The 15,740-nt window shown below is 39.5% G+C and overlaps 2 protein-coding genes across 2 annotated transcripts in view; one reads left to right on the forward strand and one right to left on the reverse strand.

Moving 5' to 3' along the window:
- Positions 1–11,377, forward strand: part of DPY19L3 (dpy-19 like C-mannosyltransferase 3) — a 64,206-nt gene extending 52,829 nt beyond the window's left edge. Inside the window, exon 19 of the mRNA XM_043526462.1 lies at positions 11,190–11,377. Within this exon, the coding sequence (XP_043382397.1) occupies positions 11,190–11,204 (15 nt within the window). The 3' untranslated portion in view covers positions 11,205–11,377. The remainder of the gene's footprint in view (positions 1–11,189) is intronic.
- The window catches only part of LOC102947301 (neural-cadherin), a 72,337-nt gene continuing 60,978 nt past the window's right edge, over positions 4,382–15,740 (reverse strand). Inside the window, exons 29-32 of the mRNA XM_043526455.1 lie at positions 13,523–13,703; positions 11,370–11,614; positions 9,322–9,476; positions 4,382–5,570 (exon numbers count right to left, since the gene is read on the reverse strand). Of these exons, the coding sequence (XP_043382390.1) occupies positions 5,145–5,570; positions 9,322–9,476; positions 11,370–11,614; positions 13,523–13,703 (1,007 nt within the window). The 3' untranslated portion in view covers positions 4,382–5,144. The remainder of the gene's footprint in view (positions 5,571–9,321; positions 9,477–11,369; positions 11,615–13,522; positions 13,704–15,740) is intronic.

Here is a 15,740-nt window from a genome sequence, read left to right on the forward strand (position 1 = left end):
TGGTGCTTGACTAAAACAAACTTACATGAATGGTGCAAGAGGCTTTTTGCTAGTAGAGTGACTTAGGGGTAAATCAGAGATTCAATGAGACTATGAATTTTAATTAATAGAATTTAATTATTATACATAATATGTGTATATTGAATTTTCTAAACTAGGTTAAGTAGTCCTTTTTCAGTGTCTTTTCTTAATCAGGATCGTCCTCTCTCTAGTTCATCAACAGTTATCAGTAGATTTTGCAAACCACTCAAGCAGACTCCCTCAAGAGATATAATGCCAAACTGTCTACTGTTTTACTAATCAGTGCAGTGCTCATAATTCTCCTAACTCCACTCCATGTGCTAAGAGTGCAAATGATGCCAGTCTTGCCTCTCTTTTGAATTCCTTGGTCTGGCCTAGTGTTACAGAGCTAATGGCAGTCGGTTTTTCAATGACTTGGCTACATGTTATACTTGGAATGTCATTTTAAAAGAAAAACCATGAAGATTAATTTATCTGACAGGCAGACAGATTAAATACTAATATCCACAAGATTATTTAAATTTCAGACCTATACAAGTATTTTATAGGAAATAAAATGTTCTTACTACATGTTAGAGTCTGTAAAGAACTTGGAAGGAGATTAGTAAAAGTACCAGATTATTGAAAATCCAACTACCTAGGGACCCACTGATTTTTTTTTTAATTTACATTTTTTCTCTTTTCTGGTTGCAGGGCTTTTTGCAGTCAAGCCAGATGTCCCTGTTCTTGAGAGATGTCAGTGTCTCTCTATGATAAGCTTTTTTTGTTAAGAAATAGAGAAATATTTGTGCATAGGAAGGGGGAACAAACTAAGAGACATGATTTCAGGGATTGCGTGGTAATTAGAACAGCAACATACTAATTAAAGCAGATAAATTAATTATTAGCAACTCTAGTAGTAGGAAAGGTGGATTTTTTAAATTAGGGAATGACACCTGCAAACAATTATATCTTATTACGGCCATTAAGGATATTTATGTTATGTTCATTGAGCATTTCTTTCTGTTAATGATTTTCATACTATCTGACCTTTGTATTATTCTGCATGCACTCTAAGTGCTGAGACTGTGTGTTATATAAATATGCCAGTCAGCTTCTTACAGTGTGCATGGTCACTTGTGCTTGAATCACAAATTTCAGAAACAAATCAATGTGTTGTAAGGGAAAAAACATTTATACCAAACTCTGTTCTTAGTGTGTATGGATCAAGTTGGGAGCAGGCTAACCGAAGCCACACTTATTCCAGTCATCTATATTTAAGCTCATACAGTAGGCCTATGTATGCATCACCACTAAAGTGTGTTTGTAGCTACCTTGTGCCTCATTTTTGCTCATCAAACCAAAACTGGTTTCTGCTAGGATGAGTAAATAATATTGACCAGCATGGTGAATATGCTCAGTATTATGAGCACTATCCTAAAGTAACTGTTCTGATAACAGTGGCAGTTTTGTCTTTGTGAAGAGTGTAGGATCAAGATTCATTTGATGGATAATAATCTAGGTCCAAGCAGCTAACCCAACAGAATATATATAACTAGGACATATCAGATATAGAATATTTATTATTAATACAGTGCCTTCAATGTGCCTGGCACTTTACAGGCAAATAAAATGACATAGTTCTTGCCCCAAGGAGCTTACAGGCTAAATTAGATTTAAAACACAACCAAAATGACAGCATATCATAGTTGTGGAGGAAAGGAATTTGGGGGCAGAGTCAGTGGTAAACACTGGGAGGGTATTTTTTGCTCTTGGAGGGGAGTAGGGTTTTAGTGAATATCTACCTCCATTTGTACAGTCTGTGACTGCTACAGTCATAAAATACATAGAACCCAACATACTCAACTTGTTTACAATTGCAATATATTTATTTAATCTAATATTTTCTTTCACACAGTTTTCTGAAACAGTTAAGTAAAATATTTTAAGTGTTTATCAGTAAAATTATATTTGGACTAAGTACTCTCTGAAAATGAAAAACATTAAGAGTGAGTAAAGTATTCCTAGTTTATCTTTTCCAGATGAAAGGGCTACATCACTGGAGAATGTAATCCATTAGTTGGTTTCTAGGCACAAAATTCTCCAGCAAGTGTCACAAATGCACAGTATGTCTGTGAGGGCAAGATATTGCATGTGCATTTCTGACTTAAACTGAGAAATATGTGCAAATCAATATAGCCTGACAGATCCGTACTGACCCATATTCAGGTGGAGCATGGTGATTTTGGTTTCAAGGGATTTTTTTTTGTCTTGTTGCAGCAAGAGTCCGGAATAATGTTTGGTGCCCCAAAATTGATGCACCTGTTTCAGGTGGATAGCAAAAAATGTTCTGTACTGTAATACAACACAGACATTCTGTCCACTGTCACCCAAGCTAGAGGTGTCTCCCTCTGTCATATACACAAAAGAAATGGGGAGGTGAAGTTCCTTGCTCCTGGGTGATGACAGTGAATTTGGGGGAAGGCCATTGCTAGCTCTTCAGCCTGCACTATTTGGAATTTCACCACTCTGATAGTCCAGATGTGAGGTCTAATTTTTGCCTAAATATTAGATACTTTCAAAATCATTTCAACAGTTTAACTGAAAAGGATTTCACAATAAATATCACCGCTAAGTGGGAGAAGAGAGCCTGAGTTATTTTTCTCTACTTTTTCATAAAGGTAAGTGTGTCCCAGGACACTTTATAAACATTAGGATAAAAATTTTAAAAGTCACTCTGGCCCACTTTTTTAAAGGTAAAGGAATTTAGACACCCAACTCCCATTGATTTCAGCAGGGTGAGGTGCCCAAATACCTTTAAAAATCTGGGCCTTAGGCACTTAGAGCCCAAATCTTATTGCAAGTCAATGGGACTTGAGCTCATAAGGGTCAGATTTTCAAAGGTCTTTAGGCACACATCCAAGTGACTTTTAAAAATGGTATGGGGTAAATTTTCAGAAGTGCCTAACTGACTTAGAAGCCTAAGTCCCATTGACTTCCCAGGAGATGTAGACTCTGAAGCCCCAAAATCACTTTTGAAAATGCAAGTTGGGCTCCTAATTAATTTAATGCTTCTGAAAATTTTAGTTGGTGCTTTCATGGCTTCAAGAACCTGACATTAATGCCCATATCTTAGTTAATTTCTCCCTCCTCCCCCTATCATTTCTCCATTTCCAGCTTCTTAATTTCCCATCTCTTCTTGCTTTCCTCATAGCATCATATCTTATTGTTTTATGCGTCATGTACAGAAAAAAGTATGCAGCACTCAAACTTTATTCACATTCTCAATGTCAAAGAAACAGAACATATTCCTAGCTGTGCTGTTGCTGAAGTAAGTTAAACTTGACTTTACATTCGTATCAGTTTATAAATACAAATGCAGACCCAAGAAAGAAGATTGAAATGTATTGTACAGAGCAGTGTCAGTTTCCAATATTAATTGTTTAGCCAGAAATCCCATTCAGCATGCTAGCTAGTCAAAGAAAGTGGTTTCAAAAGGCTTGATCAGTTTGCAACATATCATAAAGCCATCTCTTTTGACTGAAGGGTTCCACCTACTATGATTGCCATGATGGTGGGGTTTTTCCCCTGCAGAGGATTATGATTTTCTTGGAAGCACTGCCAGTTTCTGAGTGCTGCATTATTGCTGTGATAGGTTGTCAGCCAGCATTTTGTGTTCTGGTATTCTGCTACTCAGTTTATGTTTTTGGGAAATTAGCCTCGATTCAAATTAGCCTTCTAGCAGGGTCTTGTTTATTACAAAATTCTAAGCTTTGGGATACCAGTGGGTGTGGGAGATTCATTTTAGGTATAACTGCCTTCAGTCAGCTGGGCTTTCAAAGAGGGCACTTTTTCCAGCACCATTAAGGAATAAACTATTAACCTGGAAACAAAATGAAAGTTTTTCTTCTAACTGAAAGCATTCTTTTTCTTCCCAGAAAGAGTTTGCTTCTCTAAACCCTCAGACAAGGGCAAAATGCAGCTCTTGTTCACACCCATGCTGCCACATTCTAGGGAGGTTGCATAGGCACAAACAAGATCAGGATATGGTCTGACATGTTTAGAGGTGCAGGTTTATCTACATGTGTTCAAAGAGCTCAAACTGGAACAGTGGCGCCAAAGCCTCACACTGGTGATGTTTAAGTCCAAATCTATCTCCATACTTGATAGTTTGACCACAATTCTGTAAGATGGCGTTTTAACAGAACAGTGGATCTGCAGCCCCAAGATTAGGATCTGGATTTAAACTATGTAGCTCAGGTTTGTCCTTAATCTTGGTTCTTGGGTATTACACAAAGAAAATCAGCTCTTGTTTTGTAAGCTTTAAGTGAGTTCTGGTATTTGTCACCAAAATTCCTAAATAGTTTTTTTTTTTTTTAAAAAAAGATCAACTAACACCAAATGAAAGGTTTGGCTATAAGAAACTGACTTCATGCTTTGGGCTCGGGTTCAGCCTCTTTCTTTGTACCATGGCACAAAGGAATTTCACTAAGTTATAACCAAAGGTAAGACCCAATTCTGTCATTAGCTAGACCCAGGCAACACCACTGGAGTGTGGGCTACTATGGTTAAGTGAACATTTTGTTCAAGCTAAGTTAATTCATAGGACAAGAGTGTATGTGGTACAATTTACATTTTAGGCCAGGAAGAGGAGAACAAAGGACACACTTTTCAGACAATTGACAAAAGTCCCACAGAGCGTCATGTGAATGCAACATGTCTAGCCCTGGCTTCTCTTTGCATTCTAGAAGTTAACATGTTAGAACACAAAGACTGCATCATATGGGAAGCCCTGCCTTATTAATATTAGTGTAGAAGACGTTTACTTCTCAGCATCATACACCAATTACTACTATTTAAAAGGTGTTCCAAGTTCTCATTTGTTTTTTCAATTTAGTTGCTGGTCAAACAGGGAAAAGGCCAAGAGGTCTGGAGTTTTAACTCCTAGTTTATTTTGGAACATTATCTTCTAGATACAAACAAAGGCTCTTTAGGGGGCATTTGGACTGCATCCCTCCTCACCCATCAAATTGAAGAGGAATAAAATTCTGTGGAATAAAATATATCAAAGTAGCAAGTGCATGAAAAACTGAATAGCCCTTCATGCTTGCTTTCAGAATTTCAAGCATAGTAAACATAGGAATCTATATGTCCTCTGTCTCTTTGTGTGAATACAGTTCACTTAATTTCTCAAACTTTGGTCCCCACTCTTTCATGTCATCATACACAGTCTCTTCATCCAGTCCAGAGGAATCCAGGGAACTGAGACTGCTGGCTACTGAGCTCTCTCCCTCTGTGTAATATACCTGTAGGGAATCATGGGGCAAGGCCTGGGGCTGCTGGTCAGCATCCCTAACAACATCTGACAGATACCGACCAAAGTCTTCACTGGTAAAGGAGGAGCTCCTTCTAGTTGCAGATGCTTTTAGCTGCTCCTGTGGGCTAGGTGCCACGTTGCCGCTCAAGGGACAGTTCAGCTCTGATGGCTTCCCTTTCTTCTTGTAGAGAGAAAGAGAATAGGCTGGGCTAGTCTGAAGTGACCGCTGGAGTTCTGCCATGTTGTAAGCATCCTGGAGTGAGAAATCATCCCTGTTAAATGAACAGTCACTGTAGCCCCCAACTTTTTATGCTTTAATGGATTAACCATATTGTTGGCATGGAAAGAAAACATGCACAAATAGTCTTAGGGTTTGATCTGAACACCACACTAGAGCATGAAGACAATCCAGGGTGCACTTTATTGGCCCATTAATTTAATTGCAGTGCCTGGGGAGAGCTACAGGAATGCCAAAGACCACTTTACAGGTGTCAGTGAGCAAATGCAGCTTTCCCTTAATGCAGCTGTAACAGAGACATTTAGGTTTACCTTCACTGTATTTGTTTTTTCAAAAAAAAAATGTATTTTTTCTATAGTATTGAGCAGGGTAAAATCTTTATGGACGTGAACAAACCTTGTTGCTTTGCTTCAGATTTGTTTCTACTTCCTTCTTTCTTGCCACTTCTGCCAACAGTGCTGATTCATAGGCAGCCTGTTCAAACTGAAGTTTAATTTTCTCTTAGTAGCTAAAGAAAGATGATTAAACTACCTCCAGTTTTCTGATTCAGATTTGGCTGTTGCTTGGCCTTTCATCAAACACTGCTGAACCCAGTCACAAGGCCGGGGGTGAGAAGTGAATATGTAGCTTTCAAGGAAAGGTGTTACATTCGTGGTTGGACGGTATGGGGCTGAACACATGACTGAGCCACTTCCCAGTTGGATTTCTGTTAAATTTATTTGGCCTGTGGAGCTAGTTAGCTCCCTTGGAAGTGGGAGGAATGTGTGGGTCAGGTGGCTAGCAATAGGGTAAAGAATCTTTTGTTTCTAAAGCTGGCCATCGTTGTAGTGGTTGAAATGCTACTACTGTCTGACAGTTATTTGAAGTTTCAGTCCAGTTCCAAGTGCACAAATGTCTTCATCACTAAACCAACCAGTTCAATAGTTGGTGGCAGCCTTGATGTGAGTTTCAGAAAATAGACAAAGCACAGATTATGTGGGTTATCTTTTCAGTCCAAGAGGTGGTCTCTCTAGGCACATTGGCAGACCCTGAGGGGAGTGATGTGTTTGAAGTGCCTGTGCTATGCAGAACCTCTTATGTGGCTAAATAATAATTCTTTGAACGTCTCATGCGTTTTATCTAAAGCTAGAGAACATCAGTCAGAGCCGTCAATGTGTACATTCCAAAATACTACCTTTGCATCAGTGAAATTGTGCTAAAAAAAAGATTATCCTAATCTTAGGGCTTGTACACACGAGCACTTATGTCAGTATAATTGATGACGCTCAGGGGTGTGAATAAGCCACCCCCTCCAGTGACATAAGTTACACTGACCTAAGCACGGGTGTGGACATGGCTATGTTGGCGGGAGGGCTTCTCCCATCACCGTAACGACCGCCTCTTGCGGAGGTGGTTTTATCATGCCAATGGGAGAGCTTACTTCCCATCAGCACAGAGTATCTTTGCCCAATGCGCTGCTGCAGTGCTTCTACTGTAGACTAGCTCTTAGTGTGTCTATGCCACATTTCAGTCAGGGAGAGACGGTTGTAAAAAGTAAGAGCGCCTGCTCCTAAGAAATCCTGTGCTTGTGCCTGCCAGGGCTGCAGGATTGGACTCCAAAACTTTAATGTAACACAGAATAACTGCCTTATTTCCATTCCAGAGAAGTTGCTGTATTTTGATGATGGTTGATTTGATATCGAGATGGCATGTTGAGCATGTTCATGTTTCCTTTCAGGATGAAAGGTACTAAATAAGTGTAAACTATGAATAATTACTGTGTGACCCAATGGTGAATTTCTTACTCAAGCAAAACTCCCAAAATGGATAGCTGCCATTTTTGGCCCTTCCAAAATTAGGTGGGAGTGTGCCTGAGTAGAGTTAAGGATCCGGCCTTCAGTGAAGTTGGTCATATTAAAATCATGTTTCATTGCTTTTTCTGTTTCTTAAAATAAAATGATAGATACCATTTCTTCTAATTATACACATCATTATCAGGCAATTTACAGTCCCAAAGATTATCCTTGCCCCTTGTTTCCCAGCCAGTGTTAACTCAGCTCAACACCAAACAATGTTAAGTATTTTACCCAGCAGTGTACTTTTTTCTGTAAAATTCTTATTCCTCTAAGGCACATTCCCCACATTACAAATACAGAAACTCAACACGGATACCCATTTGTTTCTCCAGGCTTGCCCTCAAGCTAACAAATTCATACATGGTCTCTCTACTGTGCATACACTCCTATGTTCATTTGTTAAGATAACATTGGACTGCACCCATTTAATTCCTGTGAAGTTGTGGGGTGCTCAGGTTTGAAATTCTGCACCAAGAATTAAGCACCCAAAATCAGTGGCCATTTATGAAGATTTTGGCCAAGGTTTCCACAGTTTAAAAAAGCTGATTAATTTGGAAATGGCCTACAGTAAACAAGATCTCAGGGCAGTCAATGTTATTTTCTCTGTGTGCTTCCACACTTTAAGATCATCTTTGATTGGGGGTCATTTGGTTGTTTGGATTTTGCTGCTTTATGAAAAGAACATGCTTTAATTCTTCTAAGGGAAACTCCTGTAGACCTGTCATACAAACACTATTTCCTCAATGTATGAACCATGTGTGGCAAATGTAGCAGAGGAAATAATCTTATTAAAACTAACAGGATCTGTGAACATAATTCCATATGCCACTTGCAAAATATCCCCCTAGGCATTTAAAATGCATTCACAGTAATTCATCAAAAATTTGAGGACATTTTACAAGTGAAAGATTATTTTTTCAGCTGGCTCCCATAAATGTTCAATATAAATTTTAATGCATAAAAACTCTTTGCGTGCTTATTTATTTGGAAGTTTAATATTCAGATTTTAAAACTATATTAAAGTTATGTTTTTCTTTGTTCTGTAGCACTCATGGCATGCCAACCATAAGCTCAGAAATACTGTTGCACCTTCCACTGGATAAAATGAAGTGTTTTAAAACAGGCAAAAGTCTCTTACTGTTTCTGACATAACAAACGTTAAATGTTCAGCAAAATTATCTTTTTTTTAAAAATTAACAAATCTGTAATTATCTGTTACATTTCTTCTGAATAGCAATATAAGCTAAAACTCCGGTAATCCATGTGCAGGACAAATAGAAATGTGAGAATAACCTGTTTGGTGTGGCGTGTTGTATATTAAAAGTACAACAACAGTTTTATACTCTGGTATTTGCTTCTCTTCCCAGGAGAGAGGGGAACAGAAGGGGCCCTGATATTTTATTCCAAGAGCTAAAAAGCTTTAGCTAAAACAAGGATAGTACCAGCATCCCTTAATGAATAAAAACTGAGAGACTTTAAGGTGTAATAAGTCATGTTCTAATAACACACAAAATGTGGTAAGAAGTGTCATCAAAAGAGGTGGTCCATAAGGAAGATTTCATGTTAGAGTTTTCGAAAACCTTATCACTACAGCAGTAATTGCCACTGACAACGGCAGAGCCTCCAGAGCATGAAGCCAGAAAAGGATCAACCATAAATTCTTTAACTGCTAAACTCATCCTACAAGCATTTATAATCACTCACAGGTACTTCAGCTTTAAGGCAAATTAAACTTTTATAGACCTTTATGTATCCATTTGTAAAAAAAAAAAACACATGCAACCTTACAAATAAGTTCATCGGTTGCTTGCGGTAATGTAACCAGCAGCACGGAGGCTAAGGGTAAAGCACAACTGAAACCGCTGTATTTCATTAGTGTGGAGAACCACTCGCCCTCTTGTATCATATTCATTTAATGGAGTGATCCTTACTTGATCTTGCTCCCCACCCCCTTCTTCATTATAGTTGAGGATATTTTCTCTTATGTCCTCCAAGTCATCATGATAGGCAGAGACATGGTAAACTCCTCCATTCAAACCTTTGTGACTCTTCCAGCGAGTCCACAGGAAAGCACCACTGAACAGAACTGTGTGCGCACATGGGAGTGAAGCAGAGAGTGATCATTCAGAAATGAAGCAGAGAATAACACATTTTTTAAAAAAATACTGCAGTCTGGTAAAGACAGTAACTATCACTGGATATTGCACTGCCAGACTGAAGTCAGAACCGAAATGGGTAGAACGGCTTCAGTCTTCACACTAAGTGCCAGAGTCTGCTCTCACATCATTGTAAACCAGAAGTAACTTAATTGACATCAGTGGCCCAGATCCTCAAAGGCATTTATTTAGATGCCTAACTCCCACTGATTTCAATCGAAGTTAGATGCCTAAGAACCTTCAAGGATTTGGGCCAAAGTAGGTATATTGATTTAAAGCCAGTCTAAAGAGAGAGGATTCAGGCCCTTTAAAAGCCAAGTCCATAAAATCATCTGCAGCTGTAGAGGTCATCTCTCCTTTTGCTTTGAGCATTACTTCCATTAACAGTAAGTGTAGTTACAAGTGATATCAAAGGCAGAAGGAGAGGCTTTGAGGTTTTCCTTTATTACAAAGTTAGTAACAACTGAAGAACTGAATAGCATGCAGAAATGGTTATTTGAGACCAGAATATCTGTTTACCGTACTGACTTGGACAGACTTGATGCTTAACAGAAAATGCATACAAAGATGTAGAACAAAAACTGATGCAGATGAGTTCTGAGGAACAGATACAATTCTGTGAACAAGAACAGAAATGAAGCATAAGACAACATGAGACAAAGGGAAGAGATTGTGTCTCACACACTTTATTAGAAAAAATAACTCAGGCACATTTTTATGCCTTAACATCTGCAAATTTAAATAATTAGAAAAATTGTGTTTAGTTGCAATTTACATGCTGAAAACTGTAAAAATGTCTACTACATTGAAGATGTTTGTTAACATTATGTAAATACAAACTTGTAGACAGTGTGTTACCATCTCAACTGTAAAACACACACAATAAAATCCTCTCTTAACGCCCAGTCCTGATCCCATTGAAGTCGATGGCAAAACTCCACCGCAATTTCAATAAGAACAGGACAGGGCCTTTATTGTATAAAATTTAAAATGTACTTGCTGTGAGAATGAGTATTTTTTATAAATTGGTCATAAGTTTTATTTTGAAATTTCTGTGTTTAAATTTTCATTCTTCAGTTTACCAGAATGTGATATATAGATCTTACCACATGCAACAATCTTTTGCCAATTTTTTTTAATGGAATCTGATTTTGAGATACTCAAGTATAACAAAAATTCTTATAAAAAACCAGCAACTTCTGATTTATTTACATTGTGATAACTTACAATTGGCCAGATATTAAAAATAAACATGCTCCTAGCCTGGATCCAGAGGCCAGTCTTCTCTCAGTGACAATTTATTTCTCATGTAAGGTGACCAGATGTCCCGATTTGATAGGGGCAGTCCCGATTTTTGGGTCTTTTTCTTATATAGACTCCTATTACCCCCCACCCACTGTCCCGATTTTTCACACTTACTGTCTGGTCACCCTGTTCTCATGGGCTGAAATATCTATTCCATGCCTAGCTGCATTTTAAATAATGACTTTCTCCTAGCAATTTTTTTCTAGCTTTGACTGAATTTGCATCTACCTATACCTTCTGAACAGTTTCTTGGCAATGAAATCCCACAAAATCAGGAAACTGCAAGGGCTTTCCTCAGCTGAATCAATGCCAATTAACAATATAACTTTTGTGCACAGGGGGATGAAAAGTGACAGTGTTGGTGGATGAAATAGAGAGAAGGACAAAACAGTAAAGGCAGAGTCCAGTCTCCACAAGGAAGCAAATTCTTCACAGAAAGACAACATGGATCAGTGTCCAACGGAGAATGGATAAATTAAATCACCAAAGGTAGTATAAGATGTAGTTGCCATAACTACCTAAAAGTGCCAAAAAGCAAATGCAGATGGCAAACATGGAACTGAAACTCAAGCCTGCATCCTTGTGAAAGATTGCCAGTGTGATTTCACAGTAACGGCCAGTATAGCCATCAGGGCAATGACATCGGAACTTGGTTGGAGACTGGGAGATACACATGCCAAAGTTACAGGGTCTTTTAGCACATACAGTATGGACACAGTGCCTGCCTGTGGCATTCTCTGTGATCAGGTGTCCCGGAGGGCAACTGGAAAGACAAAAGCAGAGTAAACCAACAAAAATCCTTGATAACAGTCAGCAGACATGAAAGAGAGCGCTGAAAACCCTATACCAGCCTTGGGACACATGCTGTATATCTGAATTAGGCTGACCAGATAGCAAGCGTCAAAAATCGGGACAAGAGGTGGGGAGTAATAGGTGCCTATGTGAGAAAAAGACCCAAAAATCAGGACTGTCCCTATAAAATCAGGACATCTGGTCACCCTAATCTGAATACAGTCTTCTGAGTTGTTTTATGCCAAGGTAGCTCTACTGTAGCTCCTACTCTTGCAGTGCTTACCCACACGAATAGTCTCAGTGAAGTCAGGGAAAGGGCTAAAGAGTTCTTCTCTTCAGTGAAACATAGACGAAAATAATGAGGCTCACTCCTCCAGACCCTTACTTGTGTGAATGGATTTGGGGATGCCAGTAGTCACACTGGCTCCAGTGAAACTACCTGCATGAGCAAGTGTTTGATCAAGTGCAGGATTTGCAGGTCTATCCAAGTGCCACAAAATGATGTTAACCTCTCCTATGTTTTCCCCAGCTCAGTGAATCTCCAAGCCTCTAGAGATTTAAAGCATTTGTGACAAAAAACATCTCTACAATTCTCCTTATTAGAACAGTGCTAGAAGAGTAGTATACAAAGGCGTTGTCTTTACTGCAAAATTAACTCCAGTTGTAACTCAAGTGTTCCTAACTCGAGTCTCATCTACAGAAAAAAACCCATTACTTGAGAGTGGTGCTGCTTTTAACTTGAGTCAACTGGCACATCAGGGGGTACAGGCTACAGCTCTAGTTAGCTAGCACAGCTCATCAACGGCTAACGATCACTCTGCTGTTTCGCAGCATGACTACATTCATTTGCGCTAGGCTAACTCAAGAGGTGTTAACTCAGTGGAGATAACTAGAGTTAATTTTGCAGTGAAGCCAGCTTTAGAATGAAGAATGAGCTGATGTTTCCATCTTAAACCATAGTTTTTAGAAACACTCTGGCTCTTCGAAACTGCATCCAGCTGTACCTTGTCATATAGACTGTCAGCCTAAACACAAGTATTTTCATGTTTTCAGTTTTCTCCTGGTTATAAAATATACTTTTGAGCTAGGTTCAGATGTCTTGTTTGTTTGTTTCTTTGTTTTAAGGTATTAAATTTGTCAGGAGTTAACTCTGAATATGGATTAAGCCCCTTTAGGTTTTGCAGGAAAATATGTTCTGAAGGTGACTGACTCTCTTGATTTGAGAAACAGGGTTTTGTGTTTTTTAAAAAGTCACTTCAAGCATTGTCACAATTTTGATTATCCCATAATAATGAATGTACATGGTAGCACTCCTGCTTGAACTTAGTATGACAAGATACAGCATTCACTATAGATCATATCCTCTGATTTATGCCTAACATTTTATACTGTTTAAAGGGCATCTGACACACAAAAACAATGTTTATATCCAGGCTATCTTCAGAGCTGCTCATTTTAGAAATCTAGTAGCACAGTCATTCCATATTACTTCCCAATTTCAGTTTTCAGAAAGTGGGTCAAATTGTTCTGTATTTGCAATACTCCATGAGCAGCTTTAATAGAGCAGAAAGCCAAATGCTCAGCTGGTGTTAATCTGTTTACCTTAATTGCAGTCAATGGAGATACACCATTTTTTACCAGTTGAGGATCTGGTTGAAAGGGACTGTGCTCTGATTTACATCAGTAAACTCTGCTGAAGCTAATGAGGTTGCAGAGGCATAAACAAGGGTAAAATCTGGCCCTGTATTTCACTGTCGTTTTAACTGGATGATGCAATACAGAGGACTTTCTAGTGGAAAGATTCAACTTACATACTTTTCAGCATCCAACCCTCCCACGTTGCCGTGGCATTTTTTATGCTTTTGCTTCCCCCAATTACCTGCATTCATGCATCATCCACAAGTCAATACAAATAAATGGCTGGCTACAGGAGTTGTTCCTACAAGCCTCTGAAGAGCAGCCTTCTTTCACTCCTTGGGCACTTAATACTGACACCAGCTCCTTAGTATGAGTATCCAGAGGCAGCCTGTAGTTATTAAATCTGACATCCTTCATACATCCTAAGGCAAAAAACAAAAGGGACTTGGGTTTTGAAAGCTATTCAGCAAGAAGAACTATTTGAAACAGCTGTCAGTACTATCAGACTGAGCATATGTTATATTTAGAGATGGGCCGAAGCCACAAAGTTATTTTCCAAAACTTTAGGGGAGTTTGATCCATCCCATTAGATATGGGCCAGATCCCAATATCCAAATTTTGGAGTTGCATCCCGATTATTATCCAGCTCCCTATCTGATTGAGTGAAAGACACCTGTGCCAGTTACCAATTCACCATTTTACTATGATTTCTAAGGGAGGGTTCAAATCGCAAGAAGGAGAGAGAGTGTGCTCCTCCAGTGTTTACCTGTGTCTCATGGTGTGTGTGTGAAAAAGAACTATATTAAGGTTCTCTTTCATACAAGAAAAAAAAAGACCAATAATGATTGAGGAGGCTGGGGATGCACTACCAATAAAAAATTACAATACTGACTGCATTTGTAAACAGAATGTAGGACCCAGGTGCATATATGTCACACCAGGTTTTGGGACTCCCTCTCCTATGTTTCACCCACCAGAGCATCCCTTCTCTCCCCAGAGATGTTACTGTCTTGTCACAGGAGGATTAACTGAAGGCCAACCTCTGGTCATGAAGATGGCAGATGTGTGATGCACAGATTATACGTTTGTCTGTGCAGTATTGTACAGTGTAGTGGGGTATGTGGATTGTATGCCAATATTGAAGATACAGTACAATTCCACACCTGCATGGAGGATGAGTAGAAATATGAGGGCACAGTAAAGGTTGGTTTTGGTATCCATGGCTCCGTGTTTCTCTGCTTCCCCTTTTTGTAACCTTAACTTCGCATTTTCTGTTTCCATGAGAGTTGTTTGCATTTTAATCTACAACATTATATTAAGACCTTTTCCAATCAGTTGTTGATACATATTTAAAACCTTAACTCTAGTTTAAGGAACATTTTAGCCTGTCCTAGTGGAAGTTCCAGTTGACACCATTATAATCTTTCAGCTGGGAGACCTGAGCCTCAGTAATCCAAAATCCACATAGCCTATTGCTCTTTTCCTAGCAGCGTTTAAAGTTAAGAAAATCTGTTTTGCAATGTGCTGTGCAATGAATAGGGCCCTACCAAATTCATGGTCCATTTTGGTCAATTCAATGGTTACAGGATTTAAAAATCATAAATTTCATTATTTCAGCTATTTAAATCCAAAATTTCATGGTGTTGTAACTGTAGGAGTCCTGACGCAAAAAGGAGTTTGGTGGGGAGGGGTTGCGGTACTGCTACCCTTACTTCTGCACTGCTGCTTGTGGCAGTGCTGCCTACAGGCCTGAGCAGCTGGAGAGCAGCGACTGCTGGCCGGGAGCCCAGCTCTGAAGGCAGAGTCACCACCAGCAGCAAGGCAGGAGTAAGGATGGCCTGGTATGATATTGCCACCCTTACATCTCTGCTGCTACTGGTGGGATGCTGCCTTCAGAGCTGGGTGCCTGGCCAATAGCTGCCTTCAGAGCTGGGTGCCTGGCCAATAACTCTCTGGCTGCCCAGCTCTGAGGGCAGTGCAGAAGTAAGGGTGGCAATACCATGACCCCACTAAAATAACCTTGTGACTCCACCTGCAGCTCCCTTTTGAGTCAGGACCCCCAATTTGAGAAACGCTGGTCTCCCCCGTAAAATCTGTATAGTATAGGGTAAAAGCACACAAAAGACCAGATTTCACAGTCCGTGACGCATTTTTCATGGCTGTGAATTTAGTAGGGCCCTAGCAATGAACAATACTTCTCACAAGAAGGTAATTCACCCAGCAGTGTAGGGGCAACAGATGCCCCAAATGTAGAGAACTGCTACGGTTCTGCTTTTTAGGCATGGGCAGCTGCAAAATGGATGCACAGGGCAGATCCAGGCTTGCATATCTAATTCAGGAGGGAAATTTGCAGTACGACTGGAGAGGGTTGAAACCAGTGGATTTCCAATTATACACAGAACCTGTTGCCACAAACCTCTGGATAGGTGGTATGCAGGAGTCGCTGCCCTTGTTTTAGC

This window comes from Chelonia mydas, chromosome 12, assembly GCF_015237465.2.
Source record: "Chelonia mydas isolate rCheMyd1 chromosome 12, rCheMyd1.pri.v2, whole genome shotgun sequence".
In the NCBI taxonomy this organism is placed as follows: Eukaryota; Metazoa; Chordata; order Testudines; family Cheloniidae; genus Chelonia; species Chelonia mydas.